This window comes from Anguilla rostrata, unplaced genomic scaffold (genome assembly GCF_018555375.3).
Source record: "Anguilla rostrata isolate EN2019 unplaced genomic scaffold, ASM1855537v3 scaf0959, whole genome shotgun sequence".
In the NCBI taxonomy this organism is placed as follows: Eukaryota; Metazoa; Chordata; class Actinopteri; order Anguilliformes; family Anguillidae; genus Anguilla; species Anguilla rostrata.
The window spans coordinates 22,066-49,732 of NW_026986321.1; the positions used below are offsets into that span (position 1 = coordinate 22,066).

The 27,667-nt window shown below is 40.1% G+C and overlaps 1 protein-coding gene across 1 annotated transcript; it reads left to right on the plus strand.

The window, feature by feature from the left end:
• Positions 1–640: 640 nt before the first annotated feature.
• On the plus strand, positions 641–24,063 carry LOC135246891 (basement membrane-specific heparan sulfate proteoglycan core protein-like). The gene is made up of 8 exons (XM_064320161.1): positions 641–771; positions 2,228–2,251; positions 2,617–2,874; positions 3,983–4,267; positions 5,252–5,539; positions 21,319–21,609; positions 22,601–22,887; positions 23,356–24,063. Exons 1-8 carry the CDS (start codon positions 741–743, stop codon positions 23,383–23,385), a joined length of 1,494 nt encoding a protein of 497 aa, XP_064176231.1. The 5' UTR covers positions 641–740; the 3' UTR covers positions 23,386–24,063.
• Positions 24,064–27,667: the final 3,604 nt, after the last annotated feature.

A 27,667-nucleotide genomic window follows, 5' to 3' on the forward strand; every position in this document is an offset into this window, starting at 1 on the left:
TGTGGAGACTGCTGGTGACATCACTGACTGTAGTTTTAGGGTTCTCCTTCACAACTCTTCACAGGATTAATCTGTCATCAACTGCAGTACAACTCATACAGGTAGGCTACTTAGAGTTGTCTGTAGCCTACACAACTCACATACAAGTTTGGATAGTTTATTCTCTGTTTGGCACTGTGAGTGCCTGTGGGTTTTTTGGCTTCTGTTGTTGGTGGCTTTTTGTCAGTAGACAGGAAATGTAAGAGTGATCTTCTGCAGATATATATTTAAATTTTGTTGATTGTAGTTACAGGAAAGCGGAAGGTAAAGCAGTGATGAAGTAGAAGGGTGGGAGCTTCTGTGAGAACTTTTTCACAACTTGCTGCTCACACAAGCAGATAAGAAAAGAATGCATTAGAGGTGCTGTACAGTATATCTCATAAAAAAACACGTTTTCAACGTACAAAAATGCCAAGTTACTAAAAAGTATTGATATCAAAATGACGCCAAGTTACGATACTACAAACAATATAGCCTATCTTGCCTCACCGAAATGACATAAGATGTATCTCAAAGCAATGCTACCCAACATTTCCTCAGTTCTTTCAAGTCAAACTCTCGGTGCTGTATAGGTATGGGGCATGCCCCCGCCATGGCGTAACTTGGCGGGATGGCATACCTGCCATCCCAATAGCCCAGGGGTTTCTTTTTTATCGCTCTTTTGATCACTGAAGTTGAAGCACTAAACTTCCTCTTGAATCATGCAGGCAAACAGAGGGGTCACATTGATCTGTGAGTACTACCGAATCAGTTTTTTAATGTAAAGGTTTTTAACAGACAAGTATGATTTTGTGGTGAAATTAGCATTTGATTGAAAAATAAAAACAACACATTTGTGAAGTTATGCTTAAATAAGTAAGTAGGATTTTACCTCACTAATACTAAAATGCTCTTTAGCATTTGGGCTGCATTGGAATGACCTGCGTTATGGGAAAAAAAGAAAAGTATGAGTGAAGAAGTATGCTTTTGCTTCGGTAGATAACATACCTTGAATGATCACTAACATTTTCTGTGAAAGAAGAAATACAATTTTATGTATTTGTTATTTGAAAGAGACATTGGACAGTTAGTAACTGCCCCAGAATTAGCTTGTCCCTAGTTGTCCCTTGGCAGGTGGGAAAGTAGGAAAATTTACAAAAAATATGTACAAGCAGCAATTTGCAATTATAATATAAAGGTTGGTGTGCATCAATACACTCTAGCAGTAAAATGAAAAATATAAATAATCGCAAAAGGTCCCAATATAGCATATTGTGCTACAAATATAATAATAAAACAAAAATTACATGATAAATGGTAAAACAATTGTACTTAATTACATGTCAGTGGTGATATGTAACTGGCTTTTTAACCAGAACTTTCAGTGTATTTTTGCACAGAACATGTAAAGGCTTCAAATATGTTCACACAAACAGATATACGCTCCATTCAAACTGATTATTGCCGAACACAAACACTGACTGGTGGACCTGAGTTTACCCAACTTCCACAGTACTGCATGGATGATATCTTGAAATCAAACAGCAATGATGTGGATGTCATGGTTCTGTGTTTTCCTGTCTGTGTTTCCTTGTTGGGCCGCCAGATGGCGGCACTTCTGTTTTGTGTCCTGTTTAATTGTATTATTGTTTTCAATTATCCCATTATTGTTTGCTGGGTGTCTCGTTTTCCCTTCCCTCCCTGTGGCCTGAGTGTTCATTGTGCCCTCCTGTGTCTCGTCTGTGTCTGCCTATTTAAGTTTCCCGTCTCCTGAACTCAGTGCTGGATCCTTGCTCGTTGTTAGTTAGTTTGTTCGGTTGTGTTTCTGATCCTGTTCCTGCCCTGTGTGTTCCTGCCCTGTTCTGTTTCCTCGTGCTTTATGGATTTTTGGATTTTCTTTGTTTGATGTTTCTGAAGTTTTCCTTTATTTTGAAGAGTTGCCCTGCAAGGCTTTTTGTTCCCTTTGTTCCCTTTTTGTTTAGTAAAGTCTTTTGTTCTTACCCTTTTTTTGGAGTTTGAGTTTTTCCCCCTCCGCATTTGGGTCCTAACCCTCCACCTCACCGTGACAGGGGATGTGTTTAGGCTTTATTTAGAACATTTATGGTTTTGTATTTTTCTTGCACTTACTGCATTTCTTTGGCCATTTCGATGATGTCAATGATTCCTGTCTTTTTTTTATTTTTTATTTATTTATTTTTTTAAAAAACAGTGCTGAGCCTAATGACAAGACTGGGTGAGTGTTACTAGATTTTAAAACAAACCCCACCTTCTGTTACCTGATAATTTATCAGAGATAAACCTTATTCAGACAGTTTAGTGAAACTTATGATCGATAACAGAATGTCATGCTTCACAATAAGACTGCCTAACAGCATTATGATGTGATTAATTTGACTGCATATGTGGACGGTGATGTAGAAATATTATTCTGTGAGACTCGAGGCATGTCCTACAGTAGGGGGTGATACAGAGATCACAAACCGAATCAGTTCTTTACTGTTCTAAACTAATGAAGCTGAGGCATTAATCAGGACACTATAAACATGTCATGAGTATTTAAACACATGTACTGACGTAGTGCATGCACTGTTTGTACAGGGAGCCCAAAGGATGTACTGACTCTGCAGCCTAACTGGCCCCTGTTCTTCACTGGAGAGACCGTCACTCTCAGGTGTTTGGGACAGCCATTCAAACATTTTGGATTCACATGGTCCAGATATGAATCAAATAGTCTTGTGACAAAGCACACATCCCAAGAAAACTACTACACCATCGCACCTGTTACTGAAGCCCACAGTGGTGTATATAGGTGTTATGCTGAATCCAGCAGTGATCCTGTTAGACTGAACGTGTCAGGTGAGTCAAAACTGGTCAGCAGCTGATCACTGGTGGTCTCACTCATCCCACAGAGAGACCATATTTAACACATTTATTCAATCTTCCCCAGTGCACATTATGCTTCCCGTATCAGTTCATTTATTACAGGCAAATATAAATAACTTATTTTCACTTAAATGGGGTGGGTATACCACCAACTGAGTTGAGTTTGACTGTCACACTGTTTGTATTGTTAATATTTGAGCTTCTGTATGTTTAAATCCATGGAATGTAGTCTTTTCTATCTGTTACGACAATGAGAGAACCTACTGCTTTAGCTCTTTGTTTCAACCCCAATCAGAGCATGCCTGTCCCTTTGTAGTCATGTCTACACTCCACTAGCAAAGTTGTATGTAAAAGTTGTGTAAATCGCTCTGGGTAGGAGCATCTGCTAATGCCTGTAATGTAATGTAATGTAATGTAATGTAATGAGCAGTTAGAGCTGTGACAGTCTGTCCGTCTTCACAGCCTCGCCCACACCCATTCTGAGAGTCACATGCTTTCCCAGTACATGGATAAGCAAACCATGTTCTACTGTATCACAGATTAAAGCCAGATTGCACTGTGTGATTGATTGCCATTATTAGGAACCTGGGGGAGAGATTCAGTCTGTTCTCTCTGTTATAGAGAAACCCCGCCTGTCCTGACTGTCTCTCCACACAGGCAGTTATATGCAAGAGAACATGACAGTCTTTCTTGAAAGGTTACAGTGACATCAGCTGGCTGGGAATATTACTGGTAAAAAGACCCAGTCTGGTACACAGAGTATAGTTACCCCACCCACATACAGGTATCAGGTGAGTGTTGACAGGCATTAGTCAGTGTGCAAAATTGGTACATTCCCATAATGCACTGGGTCCAACTGCTGTGATGATTCTGGGGTCCTGTTCCCTAGTTTAATTCTTACCATTACGATCAGTATTAGAGCTTTTTCATTTCTGATTTTTGAATATCTTCTCTTACTATCATTGAAAATAGGAATGCAGCTACCCTGGTTTTTGTTCATTTAGGGTGATTTGTTTTTTCCATAGTCATAAAAATACTGGCATGACAACAGAACTGAGACCCAGTCTGTCTGTTTCTACAGCACTGCCTAAAGCCACTCTGACGGTACAGCCAAAATGGCACCCACTGTACAATGGAGAGAACGTCACCCTGAGGTGTGAGGTGGACCCCTACAGCAACTGGATATATTCCTGGTACAAAGACCAGGCCCAGATGGCTTTGTCTCAGACTGCTGGTCACAGTGTAACTGGTAACAGACTCAACATCCCTGGTGCAGCTGGGTCTGACCAGGGGCAGTACTGGTGTGAGGGGAGGCTGGAGGGGAGAAATGTGACATCACAGCGCAGCGACTCCATCCCTCTTGCAGGTGAGTCTCAGGTATGCTTTCAATTTGGATATGTCACATGCTCTATTGGATTCAGATATGGGGACTGTGCAGGTCATTGGAGTAAAATGAAGTCGCCGTCCTGTTTGTGGAACCAGCTAGAGGTGACGTGTGCTTTGTGACAAGGCAAATTACCTGCTGGAAGTATCAACTTGATAAAAGCTAGACTGTGGTCCTAAAGGGATGCATATGGTCTGCTACAATGCTTAAGTATGTTCTGGCACTCAACTGATGGTCAGTTGGTATTAAGGGGCTTAATGTGTGTCACAAAAACACACCATTACACTACCGCTACCAGCCGTTACTGCTGATACAAAGCAGGATGTGATTTTATGCAGTATGGATTCATCCTGTTTTGTCAAATTCTGACCCTACCATCTACGTATGTGTCGTAGCAGAAATTGAGATTCGTCAGACCAGACATTTATCCATTCTTCAATTGTTTAATTTTGGGTTGTGCATTCAGAGATGTCCTTCTGCGCAGCACTGTTGTAAATGGCTGTTATTTAACCGGCCTTTCTGCTAGCTTGAATGAGTCTGCCCATTTTACTCGGACGCTCTCATTAATAAGGTATTTTCACCCACAGAACTGCCACTCACTGGATTTTATTGTTTATTGCACCTCTCTTTGTAAATTTCAGATATGTTGTTGGGATTCTAATGAACTCAGCAGTGCTAGAGGCTTTGTATAATTATCCTAATTTCAATGATATTCAACTTACGCTCACACTATAGAGAATAAAAATATTCTGTGAATGATTTCACATATATAATTTACTTTTGAAGTTATGCTTCAAATATTTATATTTTATGAAATATTGCACAGGACCATCTATTGATTCAAAGATAATTAATCTTTCTGACATGGTTCTTTTTCCCTTGTATTTTATACACAACTGTTTCCTCCTCAGTCACTTCTACATTCTGACAGAAGAAACTGTGACCCAGTCTGTCTCCTTTCCACAGCCCTGCCTAAAGCCACTCTGACTGTAGAGCCAAAATGGCGCCCACTGTACAATGGAGAGACCGTCACCCTGAGGTGTGAGGTGGACTCCTACAGCAGCTGGACATATTTCTGGTACAAAGACCAGGCCCAGATGGCTGTGTCTCAGACTGCTGGTCACAGCGTGACTGGTAACAGACTCACCTTCCCTGGTGCTGCTTGGTCTGACCAGGGGCAGTACTGGTGTGAGGGGAGGCTGGAGGGGAGAAAAGTGACATCACAGCGCAGCGACTCCATCACTCTGACTGTAGGTGAGTCTCAGGTACGCTTTCAATTTGTATATGTCACATGCTCTATTGGATTCAGATCTGGGGACTGTGCAGGTCATTGGAGTAAAATGAAGTCACCGCCATGTTTGTGACATGATGCATTACCTGTTGGAAGTATCCACTTGAAAAAAGAGACTGTGGCCTTACAGGGATGCATATGGTCAGCTACAATGCTTAAGTATGTTCTGTCACTCAAATGATGCTTTAGTTGGTATTAAGGGCTAAGGGGTGTCACAAAAAAATTCCCCACACCATTACCAGCCTTACTGCAGAGACAAAGCAGGATGATTCATTGTTGGGGCAAATCTTACAGTCTCGCCATTTTCAATTGATAGTCTTGGGTTGGGTATTCGAGATGCACATTCTACCAGTACTTTTGAAACAGCTGTTATAATGAGCATTGTAGCTTTTCTGCTAGCTTGACGAGGTGTCCATTTGTTCTGGCCTCCTTATTGGCAAGGTGTTTGCCCCAAGAAAAGTGCATCAAGGATGTTTATTGCACCACTCCCCATGAAAACTAGAGACTGACGCATAAAAATCCCAGGAGCAAAGCTTCTGTTGGATGCTTGAATCGCCACTCTGGAACCAGCTATCATACCGGTCAAAACGCTTTAGATTGGGTATCTTGCTCATTATAATTTGTTAACAAAAAACTAAAACTCTTTACCATGTGTCCATGCTTATATGTTGACTTGCAGATGCCACACCTTGTTGTGAGTGGTATTAAAAGGGAATAAAGAGGAGGAAGGAAATGACTGAACACAGGAAATTATATTAATCAAGATGCAGCTCACAAAAAGGGCCAGCTTTTGGTTTTCAACCTCAGCACCAATGAAATGTCGCCCCGCTGAATCATTTACTCAAAAGCAAGTTCCCATTGGTCCATTCATTTTGAAAAAAAATAAAAACTCAAATAATTTTTTTAATTATTGGGAAGAAAAACTTTAAATTTGTTCAACTGTCAGGCCTTGAATGAATTTTGGGCTTTGGGTAATTGAATTTCAATGAATTTTTTGAAAAAAAAAATTCAGAAATTTTTTTACATAAAATTTCTTTTGGTTTTTAAATTGAGGGCGGGGGTCGTCTGGGGGAAGCGGGGGGGCAAATACACTGAAGAAAATGGGGAAAATTGGGGATTTAAAAAAACCTTCATACAAAAAGTGGATCAGTGTCCATGTAAAATGAAGAACTTTTGAGAGCCAGGTTTTTTTTTCAAGGGATTTTTTTAGCCAGGGGGGAAACCGATTGGGGGTGAAGGGGGGGGAAAAATTGGTTTTTTTTGGGGGAAAAAAAAGGGGCGTGGGCCTTTTTAACAGGAGGGGGTTTTAATTTTTTCTGGGGTTCTGATTCAGGGGGCCCCAAAAATTTTGTTTCCCTTTGTCTGTTAGTCTGTTTGATTGCTGTATGTTTGTTTCGGTTTCCTATGCTAAATTTTTTTATATATTATTTTTTTTAAAGGGGTTCCCAAAAAAGCTTACATACAGAAAAAAACAGCTGAGATTTGCAACATGTTAAAAAATTTTGCTTTCTTTTTCTGCTTGTTTTTTTTTTTTAAAATTTTAAAAAAGGATTTTGGGGGGGGGTTTTCCCCTTTTTTTAAAAATTTTTGGAATAAAAAACCAAATCCAATTGTGAGAAGGAGAAACCAAAGGGGGGAAGGGGCCCCCTGAATGTGGACAGAGATGGGGGGCCCCCGGATTTTTTTTATATTTTTTTATATAAAAATGTTAATATTTTTTTACTGAAATAAAAATTTTTTCCCAGTAAATTTTTTTTCTTGTCTTCTTTTTTCCCGTGGGATAAATTTGGGACAAATAAAAAATAAGTCCCAAAGGGGGCTTTTGGGTTTTTTTGGGGAACCCCCAATATTACCCGATTCCACCATATTTTTTTGATTTTTTGGGTAATTTTGAATTGCTTTAAAGCGATTCCCTTTTTTTTTTTAAATTTTAAAAAAGGGGTTTTTTAAAAAAATGTTTTTAAAGGGGGTATTTTTTTTCCCTTGAATTTTTTTTTCCCCGAAAAAAAACTATGAGTAATTAAAAAATGAAAAAAAAAGGGGGCCCCCATCAAAATAAAAATGAGAATAGAAAAATTTTTAAAATTTGTTTTTAAAATTTTAATTTTTTTAAAAAAATAAAATTGGGCCCAGGGAATAAAGGGGATGGGTTGTTGGTTTAAAAAAGCATTTTTTAAAAGTAGACTACAAGGACTTAAACCCCCGGGGTTTTTAGTCCCCCACTGTGATCCAGGGGGAGGGAAAACCCCTTTTACTTTGGGAAACCTTGGGGGTCCATTTATACAGCTGGGCCTATACTGAAACAATGCAGGAGGTCCCTTTTCCGGGACAACGGTTTTGCCTACACGGGAATAAAACCGGGCCTTTTTGGGGTTTCAAGACCGTTCAAATATTATACTGGCTACGTCTTTAACATAATAGCGTGTTTTTTGGGGAAAATTAAAACTTTTGGGGAGCCCCCTTTTTAAAAAGATGTTCTTTAAAGCAGACCCCTTTTAAACCCCACATAAGGATCATATAGTTTTAAAGTGCCCTAAGGTTCTGTTTTTGCGGGGGTGCCAAAGGACAGCGGCACTCCTGGCTCAGGGCTGAAGGGGGGAAAAAATCGTGGACAGGAGACCCCGGGGTTGAAAAAAAGGCTGCAGTCATTAAAAAAAGTTTGGGGAAAATTTTAATAGGAATCAATAAAAAAATTTCAGCACAAAAACGTTGATATAACGACTTTAAATAATAAATTATTTAGATAAAAACCTTTTTTTTTTTTTAAAACCCCCGGGGGTGGGAAAGGACACCTTTGTTTTTTACCTGACTATTAAAAAAAAAAAATACGGAATTTTTCCCCCTTTTTCCAAAAGGGAAAAAAGGGTTTGAACAAGACCTGGGGGATCAACACTGTTTTTTTCCCGCCACCACAGGGGGAAAAGGGGGGGAGAAAAAATTTTTAAAAAACACAGGGATGTCAAAACCCCTTTATTTTTTTCCCCCCAGAAAAAAAAAAATTTTAACCCCAAAAAGGGGGCGCCCGGGGTCATTAGCTTTTCCCCCTTTTTTTAGCATTTTTACAATTTAGAAACCACGCGAGCGCCCCCAACCTGCAGCTCCGTCTTTTTCCCGAGCAGAGGGGGGAGGAGCATGGGTAAAAAAGCAGACGCACATGGGAACCGGGGGCAGCCCCGCAGCGGGGGTTTTGGGGAGGAATTTTTGGGGGTTTAGAGGGGGTGGCGGCCCTGGGGAGCCTCAGTTTTAAGAAAGTGAACTTTTTGGGAGCTTTTTTAGGCCAAAAGGAGTTCAGGGGGATGTTTGGGGGGATGCAAATTTCTTTTCAAAAATTTTTAACCCCAGCCAAAAAAGATCAATTTGGGAATAATTTTTTTAAAAAATTCCGACAATTTTGTATTCAAAAAAAAGTTACATTATAAAATTTAGGGTTTTTTTAGACCTTAAAAGTTGCCCAAAAAGGTGGTTACAAAGATTTCAGAGGGGGAGTTGGGGGCTTTCTTTTTTTAAGTTTTTTTCCCTGACCCAAAAAAGGCCCAAAAATTTTTTTAAAAAGACTTTTTTTACGCCCTTTTTTCTACTAAAGGGGGCCTTTTTTGGCAGCATTTCCAAAAAAACCTGTTTTTGGGGGGATGGGGGATTGATGGGTTTAATATGAGACTTGGTGATTTTAAAAACCCCAAAAAAAAATTAAAATGTGACCTTGGGGTCTTTTTTTCCTCCCTTAAAAAAACTTTTCCCCGCCTTTGGGGGGCCTATGATCCCAAAAATTTTCCCCCTTAAATTTCCCCGGAAAAAGGGTTGGGGGTATAACAAATTTTCCCCAAAAAGGAGTCTTCAAAAACATTAGCCCAATTTCCCCTTTCCCCGAAACCCCCCCCCATTCCCCCAAATCAATAACCCCTCTCTCTTTTTTCCTTTTCCCCCCTTTCTTCTCTTTTCCAAGCCCTTTTTTTTCCTTTTCATACTCTATCTTCCCAGTCACATTTCCAGTCTGTTTGACCCCTGGGGGTGGAATGAGCTTCTGACGCGGGGGGGACTTTTTGAAACCCCCCCATCTTCCCACTGCAGTCAGGACAGGAAACCCTGCCCATTTTTCCCCCTTTTATACTGAAGACTGTCCCCCAGATTCCACCATGGCCCCTAACCTACTTTTTTTTTTTTAAATTTTTTTAGAAAAAATTTTTTAAATTCACTGTGAAAAGATAAGTTTTCGTTAATGGTACTTTTATTTATCAAAAACAGTTTTTTTGTAGGGGAAAAAATTTCACTTAAAAGTTATAAAGAGCATCTATGCCTTTTTACCCCAAAATTTTAACCCTTATTTATTTTTAAAAATTTTTTTTTTAATTCATTATGACCCGAGATTTGGTCCCCGTATTTGTTCCCCCGGGTGTTTTATCTTTTCCTGTGACCCCACCCCGGATTCCTTTTAAAGGGTTCCCCGACTGGGCCCCCATATATATATATTTCAGACCCAGTTCCTGTTTTAGTAAAGGGTTTATGTGACTGTATCTCTGTTAACAGAACCATAAAATAAAAATAAAAAATTAAATCCATTTTTTTAAATACAGAAATTTCCGCTGATTTTCATAATGGGCAATGAAACATTCGTAGACCTGGCTACAGACAGGTCGGCCGTGTTTCTCGTTGCGTAACCTGCTGTTCAAATCTGAATTACGACAAAATGTTATATTTTATTTTTAAAAAACAAACAAGATTCATGTTGGGGGAAGGGGGCAAAATTCCAGCAACTTGTGGATCCCTCTTTGACGCTTTTGACAACTCACAAACTGCATTGGGTCATAATTCGAATTCGAATGAACAGAGGTTCTGCGCCGGTTTTATATTTAAACGCGTTTCCAAAATCCAGCCGTTAGTTCATGAGTGCGCTTTTTTATATACAGATTGTGTTCATCTTTCAATTTATTTAAAAATCGAAAGTATTGGAAAATGTTTAATTAAGTTACCCAGGGACAGTCTTTAGCTCATGAATAGTCAAATCTATTCATGAGCTCATGAATGACTACAGTTAAAATGTGTGTACATAATTGAACTTCATTCAGTAATTCAGAAGCAGGTCCAGCCTCCAGGATTGGGGTCTCCACCCATTTTGTTCTGACATTTAATGGGTGGAGACCCCAATCCTGGAGGCTGGACCTGCTTCTGAATTACTGAATGAGGTTCAATTATGTATATTTACACAATCTGCCATTCATTCATTCATAAGTATCTTTTTTTTTTTCTTCAGGAAATGGATTCTGCTACCAGCACCAGGAAAAGCACTGTGTTACTTTGTATAGAAACACCCAAAATCCACCTGGACATTGGCCCGTTGCTGGATATCTGTCTTGCATCAGATCGCCCATCAACAGGTACCTGCTTCCTGCTACTGCTGTTAAGATGGTCATTCTTCAGTGGTGAGGAGAACATCCTGTCATGCGGTTATATTGAAATCCCTAAAATGATCCTCATATTCTTTGGATTCAGGAGAGGCCTCATTCAATCAAATCAATGGGATGAAGGACAGTGTCTCCTCACTGAAGTTCATCACCAGCATACTCCTTCAAGCTGAGCTGCACATTCGAGCATATTCAGAAACGGTAACATCTTTACTTTTTACACTGTGCTATTTACTGTTGTGTGTTCAGGAATTCTCGTATAAGATAGGACTGCATGTGATCAGAAACATCAGCAAATGAACAACTCCAGTGACCTTTGACCTTCAACCCTGATTGTTTCTGTTCTGATCATCAACATCCTGCCACAGAAATGGCAGCCAGGCTCTGTGTTCCATCAGACAGCAAAGATGGTCATGTCCATGACACCGGCTTTGGATGTGCTCATGAGAAAAAGAATAAGCATTTCTTTCATTATTATCAGTGCTAAGTGACTCACAGTTTTCAACACACATTGTATTGTATAAAGACTGTACCTTCTATTGACCAAGATACTCTGCCTGCTTGACTTTTGAAAAGTTTAATTAAGCAAAATATCTTATTCTGATACCTCTATTCTATTATTTTTCCTTTTCCAGCTTAAAAGCAGGACCAATCAAGGTGAGTTTATTTATTTTATTACATTGTTTGATTAACTACCATCTATTTCCTTCTCTGACATCTTTTATGTAGATCTTAGGGCCAGATTATCTTGTGCTATAATCTCATGTAGTCTCTTTCTTCCTTTCTATTTTGATTTCTTAGTGACCAACAAGCAACTTTTGGAGCAGTTTGCTCAACAAAAGGATGAGAGTCATGTGAAAATTTCAGCCCTGAATAAAAAAGTAAGCTTCGGATGAATTTTATCCACATGTAAAGTATTTGCCTCAGGAGAGCTTGTATTTGTCATAATCCATGTGTTTGTCCATTTTAGATTAGAGACACTAAAGAAAAAATTAGAAGAATCAGAAGAATGCTTTCTTCTCCCATCGTAATAACTGGAACTGAAGGTGAGAAACAGAAATTAGTAATTGGCAAATTTCCCAAAATTGTATGAATACTGCTCGATACTATCATATACTGTAGATGAGTCTGATTAATTTCTGTTACTTTCAGAATGTGAAGCTTTAATGGAATCTATGGCTGAAGTAGTGCACTGCTGTTTGTACAACAGCTTATATTAGAAATGTGTATTTTCACCATTTTATATTTCATAAAGGCAAGTGTCAGAGAGCTGCAAAGGAGATGCATGAAAATGTGTTAAGAGAGAGATGCACTTGACTTGATGTTGGAGAAGAGAGAGAACAGAATAAAAAGTGCCGATCTGGAGCAGGAGGAATTTCAGAAGACATTTCAAGAGGAAGAGATGGCTCTACAGCAGTGAGTACCAAGCAAGACTCTGTCAAGGAAAAACCAGATATGACATCTAAATAAGGTAACCATGGCAATGGGAGAGTGAGGCTTCTTGAACTCCATTATGGTGGGACTACCGTGTGCTGTTAGTCATTGACATTGATATGAACCAATCTATCAAGTTTGGTCTCCATAGCAGACCACTTTTACTGGATCAATTGTATCAACTGTTAATAACTCATAATAAGACAAATTGAGAATTTTAGACGTTTAGTCTTAATATCATTTCATTTCACTTTTTTACTTATCACTTATCTAGATAATTATTTTCCTATCAATTAAACTTTGCATCATCATCTTCAATTTCATCATCGTTGTCACCACCACCACTGTTGTTGCATTGATGACAATCACATTAATAATTTTCATTATCCTTGTCTTTACTATTTAACACAATGAATAAATACAAGGCTACACTGAATCACAGTACAATGTGTTCATTATATTACATGTTTTAAACAGCGGCGTGTTTTGGTGGGCGCAAAACCTTCCTTTAAACTAATTGATCTCAAACTGTTTTAATTAATTTTCAGTGATTAACAAGCATGCAAACGATCTGACTAATCAATTGGAAAGTGACAGACAGCTCTTCGCATTGTGTTAGGGAGATTAAATGATAAATGCGATTTAGAAAAATCCGTTTTAATCACTAAGCAGTGGCAGAAACTTCCCTGATTTTCCTTGAGTATCAATACAATTAATCCACAAAATAGGCTACTCAATACTATCATATATAGCCAGCTCTCCCCAAATAGGCATTTTAGCGAGTAGCCTAGGCCTTATAGCCTACATTTATTTTCATTTGCAGTACGAAATTGTGCACATTTTTAATCTATATTATTTGCGGATACATGCGCTTCTTTCTCCGCACTCGTATTCATGGCAAATAACCACAATGCGTAGGCTAGATTGTAAACAATCTTGAAATGCATGACATGGCATCGGCGATGATGTGAAGTTACAGATGATAATGTTACAGCTTTCAGGGAGCAGGTAAGCTAACGCTAGCTAACTAAACATCGCCTGTCAGTCAGCATATATAGCGAGGCTGACAGGTGTTTTATAATGTGATTGCTAGTTTCTCAACGCTTAATGTCATCGTTACTTAGCCTACCTGGGTATTTTCTTTTCAACACCAGTTCCACTATCCTCTTTCCCCTAGATAGTGCCATCTTAAACAGCTTTGTTGTGTGAGGTTAGATGGGTGAAATCAGCTGGTGGTAGAATCCCAAGCAGTCGCGTGAGGTAACTTAGATGGGTAGAGCGCAAAATCGGCCGGTAGAATCCCAAAGCAGACCGCAGTAACTTCACTTACTGCGGTCTGCCATGGTTTTGAGTCGGGTTTTGTAGTTACTGCAATTTTTATACCGTTTTTTCTCTAAAACAAAGCAAAATTTAACTCTGAAACTTTGTCACAAGATAAAACAGATATCAAGAAGTTCATTTTTAGTTATAACTCAATTTCGACCAATATGTAGTTACTGCGGTTAGCCTTTGGACGGCAGAATCTATGAGTTTCAAGTACAGGGACTCACTAAAACTGGTGTCTGAGCTGCAGCGTCAAATCGAGGAGCGTGAGGGAGGCTGAAATGGGGGTCGGCAGGAAGATCCGTATGTGTATGTGTGTGTGTGTGTGGTGTTGTGTGTTTCTGGCAATGAACTTGCCTCACCTGTCAGATCGTTTTCTGTCTGTCACTTGTCTTTCTCCAGGTTGCAGTTCTTCAGAACAAACAGGAGAAACTTGGTAAGAAGGACACTATCAGTTGTTTTTTTAATTGGTATCATGACAGAACATTAATTACCCCTCTTTTCCCTCATATTCAAAGCAAGGCGGCAAGCAATGTCCTTGAGCCGAAGAGGCCATGTCTCGGAGATATATCTGGAGCACCACATAAGAAGGCTCCTAGATTATTAATGATTGTTTGTACTGTTTAGAGAGGCATTCACATCCACCTGGCCTCCTGTGGTTAAACCACCCCCACACCATGACAGGCATATGACCCCACACCTGTACAACACAATCAAAGCCCTTTACTGCTGAGACGGTATACATTTCTGTTTAACGACCAGAAAACTCAATAGCATAGTTAATACATTCACTACATTTTCCTATTAAAAAATAAAAAATATCAAAAAATTTTACGCTTTTGGAGGTTCATTGTACATTGCAACAAAGCAAGCGAAATTCAGTTTTATTAAATGGGAAATGAGGTCCAAGGAAATACTGTTGAGATGCTGTGTAATTTTCAACTGGCATCAGTGCAGCCCTGCGTGTCAGGAAGCACACTCCCTGGTGGTTGGGGAGGAGCATTGCAGTGATTGTCACCCATTCTAAAAGTCAAACAATGGTATGTGAGAACAGTACTGCTCACACATGGACACAGATGGGAAAGGAAATGTTTAGAGACGTTTGTGCAGCTGGCTGTGAGCTTCAGGAGCTCTTGGTCGTGTCATGGTGGACGTCACATTTTAAACCCAATAGGAAAGGCTGCCACACCGATCACACAGCTCCTGCAGACGACTGACAGCATAGGGGGAGGAGAGGAACGGGAGGCTCCAGCAGCATGAGAGAGACATCAGAGAAGATCCAGAGGAAGTGGAAGAAGAGAAAAAATAAGATGAGGAAAGAACATAATAAAGGAGGAGGGAATGGGCAGGAGCCCCAGGAGTGACACAGGTGAGAAAAACAGCAGGAGGATTGGGTGATTAAGCATAATGTCAGAGGAAAGGGGATATTCCACGCTTTATCTCCTGAGCTGAACCTCTCACAGTCAAAACGCTGTTATGACATCTGGGCCTGAATGAATGACCTCGATCTTCTGCACCTCATTTTAATAAACACGAGCTGTTAATTTTTTTCAGCTAATTTAATACCTCAGGCCATATTGTACAAACTCTTGGTTATTTGCTTTAACAGATTCCTATTTAGCCCGTCTTTAACTGTTGATACCAGGCTTGTATAACCATTTATCATCCTGTTTCAGTCTTTTATTTTACTTGCTGTGTATGGGGAGGCTCAGATATGATCTTGCCCTTTTTTATTTTGCTGTTTTGGCTGACCGTGAAACATGCCTCTGCTGTCCTCCCCATGGTCCAGATGAGTACAGCATCACTTTAACCCCTGCGGATATCTCACTCTGGTATAAAGACTTTTATAAACATTAAAACAAAGAGAGGTTGGTATGAAGTTATTGTCTAATTTAAAGTTTATTAATCAGGGTTGTTCATTTGTTTTTGTGGCCTCCACTTGCTCTCAGCCTTTTGTTTCTGTCTTGTAGGAGGGTGTAGTCAAAAGGCAAAGTCACACATTAACACAGACAGTGGTGGAATGGTCACTGGCCACAGGTGATTCTCTCACCTGCAGGGTCGGGTCTACAAACATCTGAGCACCAGCAGATCTCCTACTCTGAGAGGTTACACAACACCTTACTTCCCCACAAAACATTAATTCCCAAAGCTGTCACAACAAAGAGAATTTAGTTCTCACTTGACTGTTTGATGATTTTTGAATTTTGAAAATGGATTAGGTGAAACATAGGTAATTGGATATTGTGGCAACAGAGTGTGAAGTGAGATTGGGGTAGTTGAGCAAAAATCATATCATATGTCTGGCTATGATAGATGCTGGCAGGTGCGTGTCTGTATCGTGAAAGGCTTGCATATTTTCACCACTAGTTGTCATAACCTCCCACCAAAGTCCCATTTCAGTGAATGGGGGGAAATGCCAGTCTTTTCTGGGACTGCCAGAGCGGTGGGACTCTCGGTGTTCATTGAGAGATTAGTTGAGCACAACGGGTAATAAAATTGTAGGATCGGGGAAGATAAGAGATTCCCCCAGGGGTTTGGGGCGGGGTGGAGATTCCTTGTGTGCCAGTTAATTTTATTTAGGTTTACTTGGTGGCCAGGTCTGTGTTGTGTCTCGAGATACTTTTAACCTTGGGACAGCACCTTTGTGGCTGTCAGTGATGTGATTGGTTGTGCTTGTAACCTGGACGAGGGGCGGCAGACGGGGGAGAAGCCATAGCCTGGAGCCAGAGCTTACAGCAGCGTGGCAAAACCACGGACCAGGCTGTGGGGCTGTGGGAAGTTGGAACAAGAAGTGCAGAGTTTCTTGAGAAGTCTTTAGTTTATTCAGAGCTCAGAGTGCAGTAACTCCGCCCCCTCTATCTATTTGCTCTTCAGTTTCCAACATGTGGTCCTTAGCTTGACCAACACAGCTCTTCGCTGCAGCCAATCAGCTCCCAAGCCTGGAGAAACAGACAGAACACAAATGATTCTGTGGCCAAGCAGTCATGAAGTCCCATATGCAAGAAGGGTGGAGCCAGTTAGACTGTCTCTGGGCGACGGACATGGTGGCCAGATGTTGGGCATTATAGTAGAATCTCTACTCTCCATCACATCAGGGAATCCGTGGTGCCGGATAGTAGAACATTTTGAATAGTAGAGTGTACCCCAAAAATTAGGCAGGAGCCAAAATTTGTACAGTATTTATTTATTTTTTAACTCAATGGATTTTTTTATTGCTCAAGTGCCCCACCTGCTGGCCACATGATTTTACAATAGCTTCTGTTTTCAAGTAAATTCAGAGGGACTGCCTGGAACTTTAAAGGACCACAGACAAACACCCCATCCTGTGTATGTTTGTAAGCACACAGACTAGCCCCTCATCTTGTGTATGTTTTTTGTGCACAGATAGCAGCCCCATCCTTTCAAACGCATGCAACCAGCCTGCTGCTTGCTATTGAGTCTGACCAATCAGAGGAGCTGCTATGTTGTGATGGCTGTACTCCTCACAAACTGAAGCCACCTTTCTGGGGGACCACACTACAGCCTCTGGACAGCACAGTAGCCAATCACATTCTCCCAGGGCTTCACTCTAGCCAATTGTAGCTGTCCTGCGGTCCAACATTCCCAGTGAGCTCTGACACAGTCAGGTTTTTGAAACATGCAGTGTTGCATTGCACAGAGGACCAGTGCATTTAGCAAGGTGCTGCCCTAAAGTCTCTCTGATTCCCTGTGATAACGAGTGAGTTCCGCATTTTTCTTTAGTTTATAAAAATAGAAAGAAAAACATGAAGCTGGTTTGCTGTGCAGGACCTACTTCCTTATTTTTGCTCTCACAAACAGAACCCCCAAAAGTGTTGTAATGGTAGCGGGAAATTGTTGTTTTGCTCTGTGCTTACGGTAATTGGATTGAATATGAGACAAAAGTACAGTCAGCTTTTAATATCATGGTATGTGTGTTACCATTTCTCAGAAACTGCTGTTTTGGTTTGTTATTTCCAGCTGTGTAAAAGTTAAAAAAAAAAATTAAAATAAAAAAGCAGAGTTCTTTCCTCACACTCAGCTTTCCATTGCTTTGGTTTTTATTTATTTTATTTTATTATTTTTTTTGTCTCATCTGTTCATAAAACTGTTTCAAAACTCTTCAGGCTTGTCTTTGTATTCTTTGGCAAATTCTAAGCTGGGCTTTGGATTCTTGACGTTGATGTGAGGTTTTGCATTTTGCTGTTTAGCCTCTATAATTCTGCTCTCAGAGTCTTCTGCATTTGGCGGCTTCTATATTTTTACCCCTGCCCTCTGGAGACTGCTGGTGACATCACTGAACGTAGTTTCAGGATTCTCCTTCACTACTCTTCACAGGATTCATCTGTCATCAACTGCAGTACAACTCATACAGGTACTTAGAGTTGTACGTAGCCTACACAACTCACATACAATTTTGGATAGTTTATTCTCTGTTTGGCACTGTGAGTGCCTGTGGGTATTCTGACTTCTGTTGTTGGTGGCTTTTTGTCAGTAGACAGGAAATGTAAGAGTGATCTTCTGTAGATATATATTTAAATTTAGTTTATTTTAGTTACAGAAAAGCAGAAGATACAGCAGTGATGAAGTAGAAGGGTGGGAGGTTCTGTGAAATTTTTTTCACAGCTTGCTGTCCACACAAGCATAGCGGTGCTGTACAGTATATATAAAAGGCCAGGGTTATTTTTATGGCTCTTTTGTCCACTGAAGTTGAAGCGCTAAACCTCATGTTGAATCATGCAGGCAAACTGTGGATTTGCATTGATCTGTGAGTACTGCCAAATCAGTTTTACAGTGTAAAGGTTTTTAAAAGACAAGTATGTTTTTGTAAAGAAATTTGCATTTGATTGAAACAAAAATCAACAACACATTTGTTAAGTTATGCTTAAATAAATAAGTATGATTTGACCTCACTAATACTAAAATGCTCTACAGCGTTTGGGCTGCATTGGAATGACCTGCGTTATGGGAAAAGAAGAAAAGAATGAGTGAAGAAGTATGCTTTTGCTTCAGTAGATAACATACCTTGAATGATCACTAACCAATTTTTTTTGAAAGAAGAAATGCAATTTTATTTATTTGATATTTGAAAGAGACATTGGACAGTTAGTAACAGCCGCAGAATTATCTTGATAACTAAATTTCATCAGTAGACCCTTGGCAGGTGGGAAAGTGGGAAAATTTACAAAAAATATATACAAGCAGCAATTTGTAATTTGAATAAAAAGGTTGGTGCGCATCAATACACTCTAGCAGTAAAATAAAAAATATAAATAATCGCAAAAGGTACCAATGTAGCATATTGTACTACAAATAAAATAATAAATCAATAAATTACATGATAAAAGGTAAAACAATTGCACACAATAATATGACAGTGGTGATATGTAACTGGCTTTTTAACCAAAACTTTCTGTGTATTTTTGAACAGAACATGTAAAGGTTTCAAATATGCTCCCACAAACAGATATACGCTCCATTCAATCTGATCATTGTTGAACTCAAACATTGACTGGTGGACCTGAGTTTACCCAACTTCCAAAGTACTGCATGGATGACATCTTGAAATCAAACAGCTTGAAATCAAATGATGGGGATATATTGAGTCTTTATTTGGAACATATTCATGGTTTTGTATTTTTCTTGTACTTATTGCATGTCTTTGGCCATTTCGATGATGATGTCAATGATTCCTTTCTTTTATTTTTTACAGTGCTGAGTCTAATGACAAGACTGGGTGAGTGTTACTAGATTTTAAAACAAACCCCACCTTCTGTTACCTGATAATCTATTTTAAAAAAAACCTTATTCAGACAGTTTAGTGAAACTTATGATTGATAACAGAATGTCATGCGTCACAATAAGACTCTCTCACAGCATTATGATGTGATTAATTTGACTGCATATGTGGACGGTGATGTAGAAATATTATTCTGTGAGACTCAAGGCATGTCCTACAGTAGGGGGTGATACAGAGATCACAAACAGAATCAGATTTTTACTGTTAATCTAATGAAGCCACAGCATTAATCAGGACACTATAAACATGTCATGAGTATTTAAACACATGTACTGATATAGTGCATGCATTGTTTGTACAGGGAGCCCAAAGGATGTACTGACTCTGCAGCCTAACTGGCCCCTGTTCTTCACTGGAGAGACCGTCACTCTCAGGTGTTCGGGACAGCCATTCAAACATCATGGATTCGTATGGTACAGAAATGAATCAAATAGTCTTGTGACAAAGCACACATCCCATGAAAACATCTACACCATCGCACCTGTTACTGAAGCCCACAGTGGTGTATACTACTGTGCTGCTGAATCCAGCAGTGATCCTGTCAGACTGAAGGTGTCAGGTGAGTCAAAACTGGACACTAACTGAACACTGGTGGTCTCACTCATCCCACAGAGAGACCATATTTGACACATTTATTCAATCATCCCCAGTGCACATTGTGCTTCCCGTACCAGTTAATTTATTACAGGCAAATATTAAATTAACTTATTTTCACTTAAATGGGCTGGGTATACCACCAATTGAGTTGAGTTTCTGCCTGTCACACTGTTTGTATTGTTAATATTTGAGCTTCTGTATGTTTTAATCCATGGAACGTAGCCTTTTCTATCTGTTATGATAGAATGAGAGAACCTACTGCTTTAGCTCTTTGTCTCAACCCCAATCAGAGCATGCCTGTCCCTCCGTAGTCATGTCTACACTCCACGAGCAAAGTTGTATGTAAAAGTTGTGTAAATTGCTCTGGGTAGGAGCATCTGTTAATGCCTGTAATGTAATGTAATGAGCAGTTAGAGCTGTGACACAGTCTGTCCGTCTTCACAGCCTTGCCCACACCCATTCTGAGATAGTCACATGCTTTCCCAGTACATGGATAAGCGAACCATGTTCTACTGTATCACAGATTAAAGCCAGTTTGCACTGTATGCTTGATGATGCCATTATTAGGAACCTGGGGGAGAGATTCAATCTGTTCTCTCTGTTATAGAGATACCCCCGCCTGTCCTGACTGTCTCTCCACACAGGCAGTTATATGCAAGAGAACATGTCAGTCTTTCTTGAAAGGTTAGAGAGACCTCAGCTGGCTGGGAATATTACTGGTAAAAAGGAACTGGATCACATGACATTGCCCATATTTCCAGAACATCTAAAGGCTGGCACACCCTCAGAGCTGCTGCTGTTACACACACAGGGGGGTTACCCAGTCTGGTATAGTATAGTTACCCCATAGAGTATAGTTACCCCACCCACATACAGATATCATGTGAATGCTGATTTGTACACAGAGTACAGTTACTACAGTTGCAAAATTGGCACATTCCCATTATGCACTAGGTCCAACTGCTGTGATGATTCTGGGGTCCTGTTCCTTAGTTTAATTGTTGTGCCACTACAATCAGGATTAGAGATTTTTTCATTTCTGATTTTTGAATATTTTCTCTTAATATCATTGAAAATAGGAATGCAGCTGCCCTGGATTTTGTCCTTCATTTAGGGTGATTTGGTTTCTCCATAGTCATAAAAATACTGGCATGACACTGTGAACTGTGACCCAGTCTGTTTGTTTCTACAGCACTGCCTAAAGCCACTCTGACTGTAGAGCCAAAATGGCGCACACTGTACAATGGAGAGACCGTCACCCTGAGGTGTGAGGTGGACTCCTACAGCAACTGGATATATTTCTGGTACAAAGACCAGGCCCAGATGGCTGTGTCTCAGACTGCTGGTCACAGTGTAACTGGTAACAGACTCACCATCCCTGGTGCTGCTGGGTCTGACCAGGGGCAGTACTGGTGTGAGGGGAGGCTGGAGGGGAGAAAAGTGACATCACAGCGCAGCGACTCCATCAATCTGACTGTTGCAGGTGAGTCTCAGGTACACTTTCAATTTGGATATGTCACATGCTCTATTGGATTCAGATCTGGGGGCTGTGCAGGTCATTGGATTAAAATGAAGTCGCCGTCTTGTTTGTGGAACCAGCTGCAGGTGACGTGTGCTTTGTGACATGGCACATTACCTGTTGGAAGTATCATCTTGAACAAAGGTAGACTGTGGTCATAAAGGGATGCACATGGTCCGCTACAATGCTTAAGTATGTTCTGGCACTCAATTGATGCTCAGTTGGTATTAAGGGGTCTAATGTGTGTGCCACAAAACAATTGCCCACACCATTACACTTCCACTAACAGCTGTTATTGCTGACACAAAGCAGGATGGGATTTTTATGCAGTATGGCTTCATCATGTTTTGCCAAATTCAGACCCTACCATCTACGTATGTGTAGTAGCAGAAATTGAGATTCGTCAGACCAGGCATTTATCCATTCTTCAATTGTTTAATTTTGGGTTGTGTATTCAGAAATGTCCTTCTGCGCAGCACTGTTGTAAATAGCTGTTATTTGACCATTTGTGGCCTTTCTGCTAGCTTGAATGAGTCTGCCCATTCTTCTCCGACGCCCTCATTAATAAGGTGTTTTCATCCACAGAACTGCCACTCACTGGATTTTTTTGTTTATTGCACCACTCTCTGTAAATTTCAGAAATGTTATTGGGATACTAATGAATTCAGCAGTGCTGGAGGCTTTGTATAATTGTCCTAAGTTCAATGATATTCAAATAATGCTAACATTAAATAATTCTGTAAATTTTTTTGCATACACAATTTGCTTTTGGTTAAATTCTTCAAATATAATAATAATAATTATTTTTTTTGTGGAGGCCTGTCTATTAATTCAAAGACAATGTACCTTTCTGCCAGGTTCTTTTTCATTACATTTCATACACAACTGTTTCCTCCTCAGTCACATGTACATTCTGACAGAAGAAACTGTGACCCAGTCTGTCTCCTTTCCACAGCCCTGCCTAATGCCTCTCTGACTGAAGAGCCAAAATGGCGCCCACTGTACAGTGGAGCGACCGTCACCCTGAGGTGTGAGGTGGACTCCTACAGCAACTGGACACATTTCTGGTACAGAGACCATAACCAGACAGCCACATCTCTCACTAAAGAGTACAGTGTAAACATCACTGGGGCTGCTGGATCTGACCAGGGGCAGTACTGGTGTGAGGGGAGGCTGGAGGGGAGAAATGTGACATCACAGCCCAGCGACTCCATCACTCTGACTGTTGCAGGTGAGTCTCAGGTAGGCTTTCAAATTATATATAAAACTTTATCCTTACAATATTTACATTGCTTCCATTCACTTACCATACAGTATAACAATTTATACTATGCCTTGGACAAATATTTAATTCCGATTGGTTGACAGCCATGTCAACCAATCGTTTTATTTGTGTTTGTATATAGGCATGGCAATGTGAATAATTTTGCCTCATTATGGTTTCAAATCACTACACGAAAACATTCAATTTGTTGACTTAGAAATCCTGAAATAAAAGGAAACTTAACACTACGTTATTTTAAAAAAATCAATCGCTAAGTTTAAATGTGCGGACAGAAAGCTTTTTTTTATTCAGAAAATATCTGTTTCAACACATTTCACATTTTTGTGGTCAGGGGTGCAGCATTTATTAAGCTTGGAGATCTTAACGTATCGTAGTTATGTGGATTAGAATATATGATACAGCTGACTGTTTTCCCACTATACCAGAATGAAGAGAATGTGGAAGTTGCCTTATAAAACCTTCACACAGAAGCTGGATCAGTGTGCTCATGTGGAATGAAGAACGTTTGAGAGCTCAGGATTATTTTTCAATGTGTTGTTTCCTTTAGAGTGCAGGATCTGTATAATACATGTGAGGTTCTGATTCACCAGAGCTGCACTTGTGATGTTTCTCTAAGTTAGTCAGCTTTGATTGCTGTATGTTTGCTTCAGGTCCTACGCTGAACTTTATATATTATGTAGTAAACTCGCCGCAAGCTTACATACAACCTAAACAACTGAGACTCTGCAACATGTTCAACATGCATTTCATGTGTCTGCTTGTATTAGTATTAAATTAAATGGACTTTAAAGTGTGTTCTTTTTTGTTCCTTCTTTATTTTAACATAAGAAATAGATGGAAAAATAAACATATGTGTAATGTAACATCCCCAGTAGGTCAGTTATACCACCTTCCACTGTGGTGAACAATACAATCTAATCGAAGTGTGAGAAGGAGAACCCGAGCAGGAATGGTGAGCTGAATGTGGAGAGAGAAGCTGAGGGCTCGATTGTTTTTATTATATTATTTTTATATAATTACTGTTAATACTTCTACTGTAATAACAATTTACCAGTCATAACTTTCTTGTGCTCATTCTTTGTGGTGATGAATCGTGACAAATAAATATTAATAAATAAGTAGGCTAAAGCTGGCATTTGTCTCTCTGATGCTATATTATGCTGATTCCACCATATTTTTTTGACTACATTGTCATTTTGATATTGCTTGTAATAGCAAATCGTCATTAAAAATGTTATTAGTTGTGGTATTTCTGTCTTTGCATGATGGAGTTTTCGATGATAACAAAGAGTAATCACATATGAAAAATAAATAGGCCATTATTGTCAGGACTGGCGAGGGAATGGACCCAAATGCAGAGTAAAAAAATCCAAGAACTCCAAAAGGAAAATTTACACAAAGACTTTAATTACCAAAACTAAGGAAACAGGAAACCGCAGGAAACCAAGAAATGCCTTGCAGGGCAATTCCCAACAACACAAAAGAAAAATACAAAAAAACAGAAAACAGAAAATCCAAAAATCGCAAGAAGAAAAACATACAGAACAGAACTCGGGCAGGGCAGGAACTCATGGGCAGAAACACAGAGGCAGAAAAACATGTGGAAACACAAGGAACCAGCACCCGAGTCAGGGAAGCAAAGAACTTAAATAGACATGACACTAACGAGGCACAGGAGGGCACAATGCACAATCAGACCACAGAGAGGGAAGGGAAAACGAGATAACCAAAAAACAAAAATAGAATAATTGAAAACAATAATACAATTAAACAGGGAAAAGGAACAGAACTACAAACTGAAGTGCCGCCATCTGGCAGCCCAAAAACGGAAAAGCAGACAAACACAAAACCATGACAATCATAATTAAAAAATGCGAATAGCTGCATTTAATTTGATCTTAAATAACTGTTCAGCACAAATTGGCCAGGGCAATGAAGGGATAGGCTGTTGGCTTGACAAGCGTTTTTGAGGAAGTAGGCTACAAGTGATTTACATTACCGGCATTTAGCAGACACTGTTATCCAGAGTGACTTACACAGCTTTTACATTGCATCTACTTTGGATCCATTTGTACAGCTGGACCTATACTGAAACAATGCAGGCTAGGTACCTTGCTCAAGAGTACAACGGCTGTGTCCTACACGGGAATCAAACCTGTGACCTTTGGGTTACAAGACCAGTTCTACTCATTATACTGCGCTATCGCTCATGCTAACATAATAACAGTGTCTTTGGAAGTTCATCACATTTGCTGTCCTTTCTGAACCGATGTTGCTTTAAATCAGTATCCATTCAAATGCCTACATAAGGATCATATAGTTATAAGAGCCCTAAGGTTCTGTTGACCTCGTGCTGGGTGCCCCCTAAAGACTGTCAGAGATTGCGCCTTCGGCCTGGGTGAGCAAATGAGGTGTTTTTTGGGAACAGATTGGGCTACAATTGGCGCATCACTGATGAAATGAGCAATACAGAAATCGCAGCTTCAGTCTTGCATGTTTACGGAGTGAGACTGCTGTGACGTGGAGCTGAATGATATTTGCAGTACTCTGGCAGCGCGTGGTGCTCAATGGACAGCGGTCACTCCTGGCTCAGGGCTGATGTATAATGCTCGTGTACAGGAGACCTCAGGATTGAAACAGTGCTGCAGTCATTAATGCATGTTATGAAACATTTCTAATAGGAATCAATAAAATGTATACAGCACAATAAACGTTGATATAACGCACTTAAATAATAACTCATTGAGATAACTGTTATTTTTTATAAGCTCCCTGACATGGAATGGACACCTAGCTGTTTACCTGACTATAAACACAAACATACGGACTTTCACATTTCTCCAGAGGAAGAAAGTGCTGCATCACACATGTGCTCTGGCGTATGCACACACTATTATTTTCCTGCCACACACAGGGGGAAAGCTGCAGAACGGTTATAAAATACACAAGCATGTCGAACTTCTCTGATTACCTCCTCTAAAAAAAAAAATTAAAGTACCAATATAGCGGGCGCTGCGGCTCATTAGCTTCTCTTCATGAGCACGTGATCAGAGCACAGAAACCACGCGAGCGTCTCCAACCTGCAGCTCCGTCTATATCTCGAGCAGAGGAGAGAGGAGCATGGCACTAAAATGCAGACGCACATGGTAACCGTTGCAGCTTCCTACAGCTGTGTTTAGTTAAGGACACTCTGTGATTTCAGAGGGGATGGCAGCCGCTCTGAGAGCTTCTCAGTGTCACAGTTAAATGTGTAACTTTCACAGCTTTCTTCAGGTCAGCGTAGTTCAGCTGGGCATGCGTGAGTTATGCAAATTTCTATTGCAAATTACACCTCAGTCAACATGATCAATTTGTGAATAATATTTCTGTAAATTATATTCCGTACATCATTTAGCATTCAAACAGAGTTACATTAAAAACTTTAGGGTTATCTGAGACTTTAAAAGTTGCAGAAAGAGTGTGGTTACAGTATGATTTCAGAGGCAGTTGACTCTTACTCTGCCAAGTTTCTGTTCATGACCAAAAGGCTCAATTTTGGTCAAACCAGACAATTGATTTACACAATTGCTCTCACTAAGGCCTTTGTTTGTGCAGCATTTCCAAAGAGCCTGTTGGTATGACGGTTTGATTGTATGGTTTAATATGAGACTTAGTGATCTCAAAAAGCAGCTAAATTCAAACTGTGATCCTTGGGCTCTTCTTCGCCTCCCTCATCATCTTCCTCGCTGGGTGGGGGGGCCATATGTATCCCAACTTTGCCGATTCTTTCACAGGAAGGTTGCTGATATTTACAAATCCTTCAAGATGGAGTCTTCAAACACATTAGTCAATCCTCTTCCCAGACAACCCTCCCCCATTCCCAACTCAATACCCCTCTCCCCATCTCTCTTTCTGCTTCATCTCCTCTTCTCTCTCTTTACCAAGTCTCTTGTTTCTGTTATCTCCTCTCATACTGTATCTTCCAGGTCACATCTCCAGTCTGTTCTGACCCCTGGTGGTGGAATGAGCTTCTGACTGCTGTCAGGACTGCAGAAACCCTACCCATCTTCCCACTGCAGTCAGGACAGCAGAAGCACTGCCCATCTTCCCACTGCAACATTGTATGAATACTGCTCGATACCGTCATACTGTACATGAGTGTGATTAATTTCAGTTACTTTCAGAATGTGAAGCTTTAATGGAATCTATGGCTGAAGTATTGCACTGCTGTTTGTGCAACAGCTTATATTAGAAATGTGTATTTACACCATTTGATATTTCATAAAGGAGAGTGTCAGAGAGCTGCAAAGGAGATGCATGAAAATGTGTTAAGAGAGAGATGCACTTGACTTGATGCTGGAGGAGAGCGAGAACAGAATATAAAGTGCCGATCTGGAGCAGGAGGCTCTTCAGCAGTGAATACCGAGCAAGACTGTTAAGGGAAACCAAATGTGACATCTAAATAAGGTAACCATGGCAATGGGAGAGTGAGGGTTCATGAACTCCGTTATAGGTGGGACTACCGTGTGCTGTTAGTCATTGACATTGATATGAACCAATCTATCAAGTTTGGTCTCCATAGCAGACCACTTTGACTGGATCCATTTTATCAGCTGTTAATAACTCATAATAACTCCACCCATTTCGGCGTTTGTGTCTTATTCCAAGTAAAAGTCATTGGAGAGAAAAGGTAATAATATTGATGCTAATTTTAGAAGTAACTGAATCTGAGATAACAATGGACAGGCACTTAACAGA

What these genes read in the sequence shown, in the direction of transcription:
- LOC135246891 (XM_064320161.1), top strand. Translation starts at nt 741, where the DNA reads ATGCAGGCAAACAGAGGGGTCACATTGATCT. An exon ending in CAGAGGGGTCACATTGATCT is followed by an intron (nt 772 to 2,227) that starts GTGAGTACTACC and finishes TTTAAAAAACAG; the next exon opens with TGCTGAGCCTAATGACAAGA. An exon ending in CTCCATCACTCTGACTGTAG is followed by an intron (nt 5,540 to 21,318) that starts GTGAGTCTCAGG and finishes TTGTTTCTACAG; the next exon opens with CACTGCCTAAAGCCACTCTG.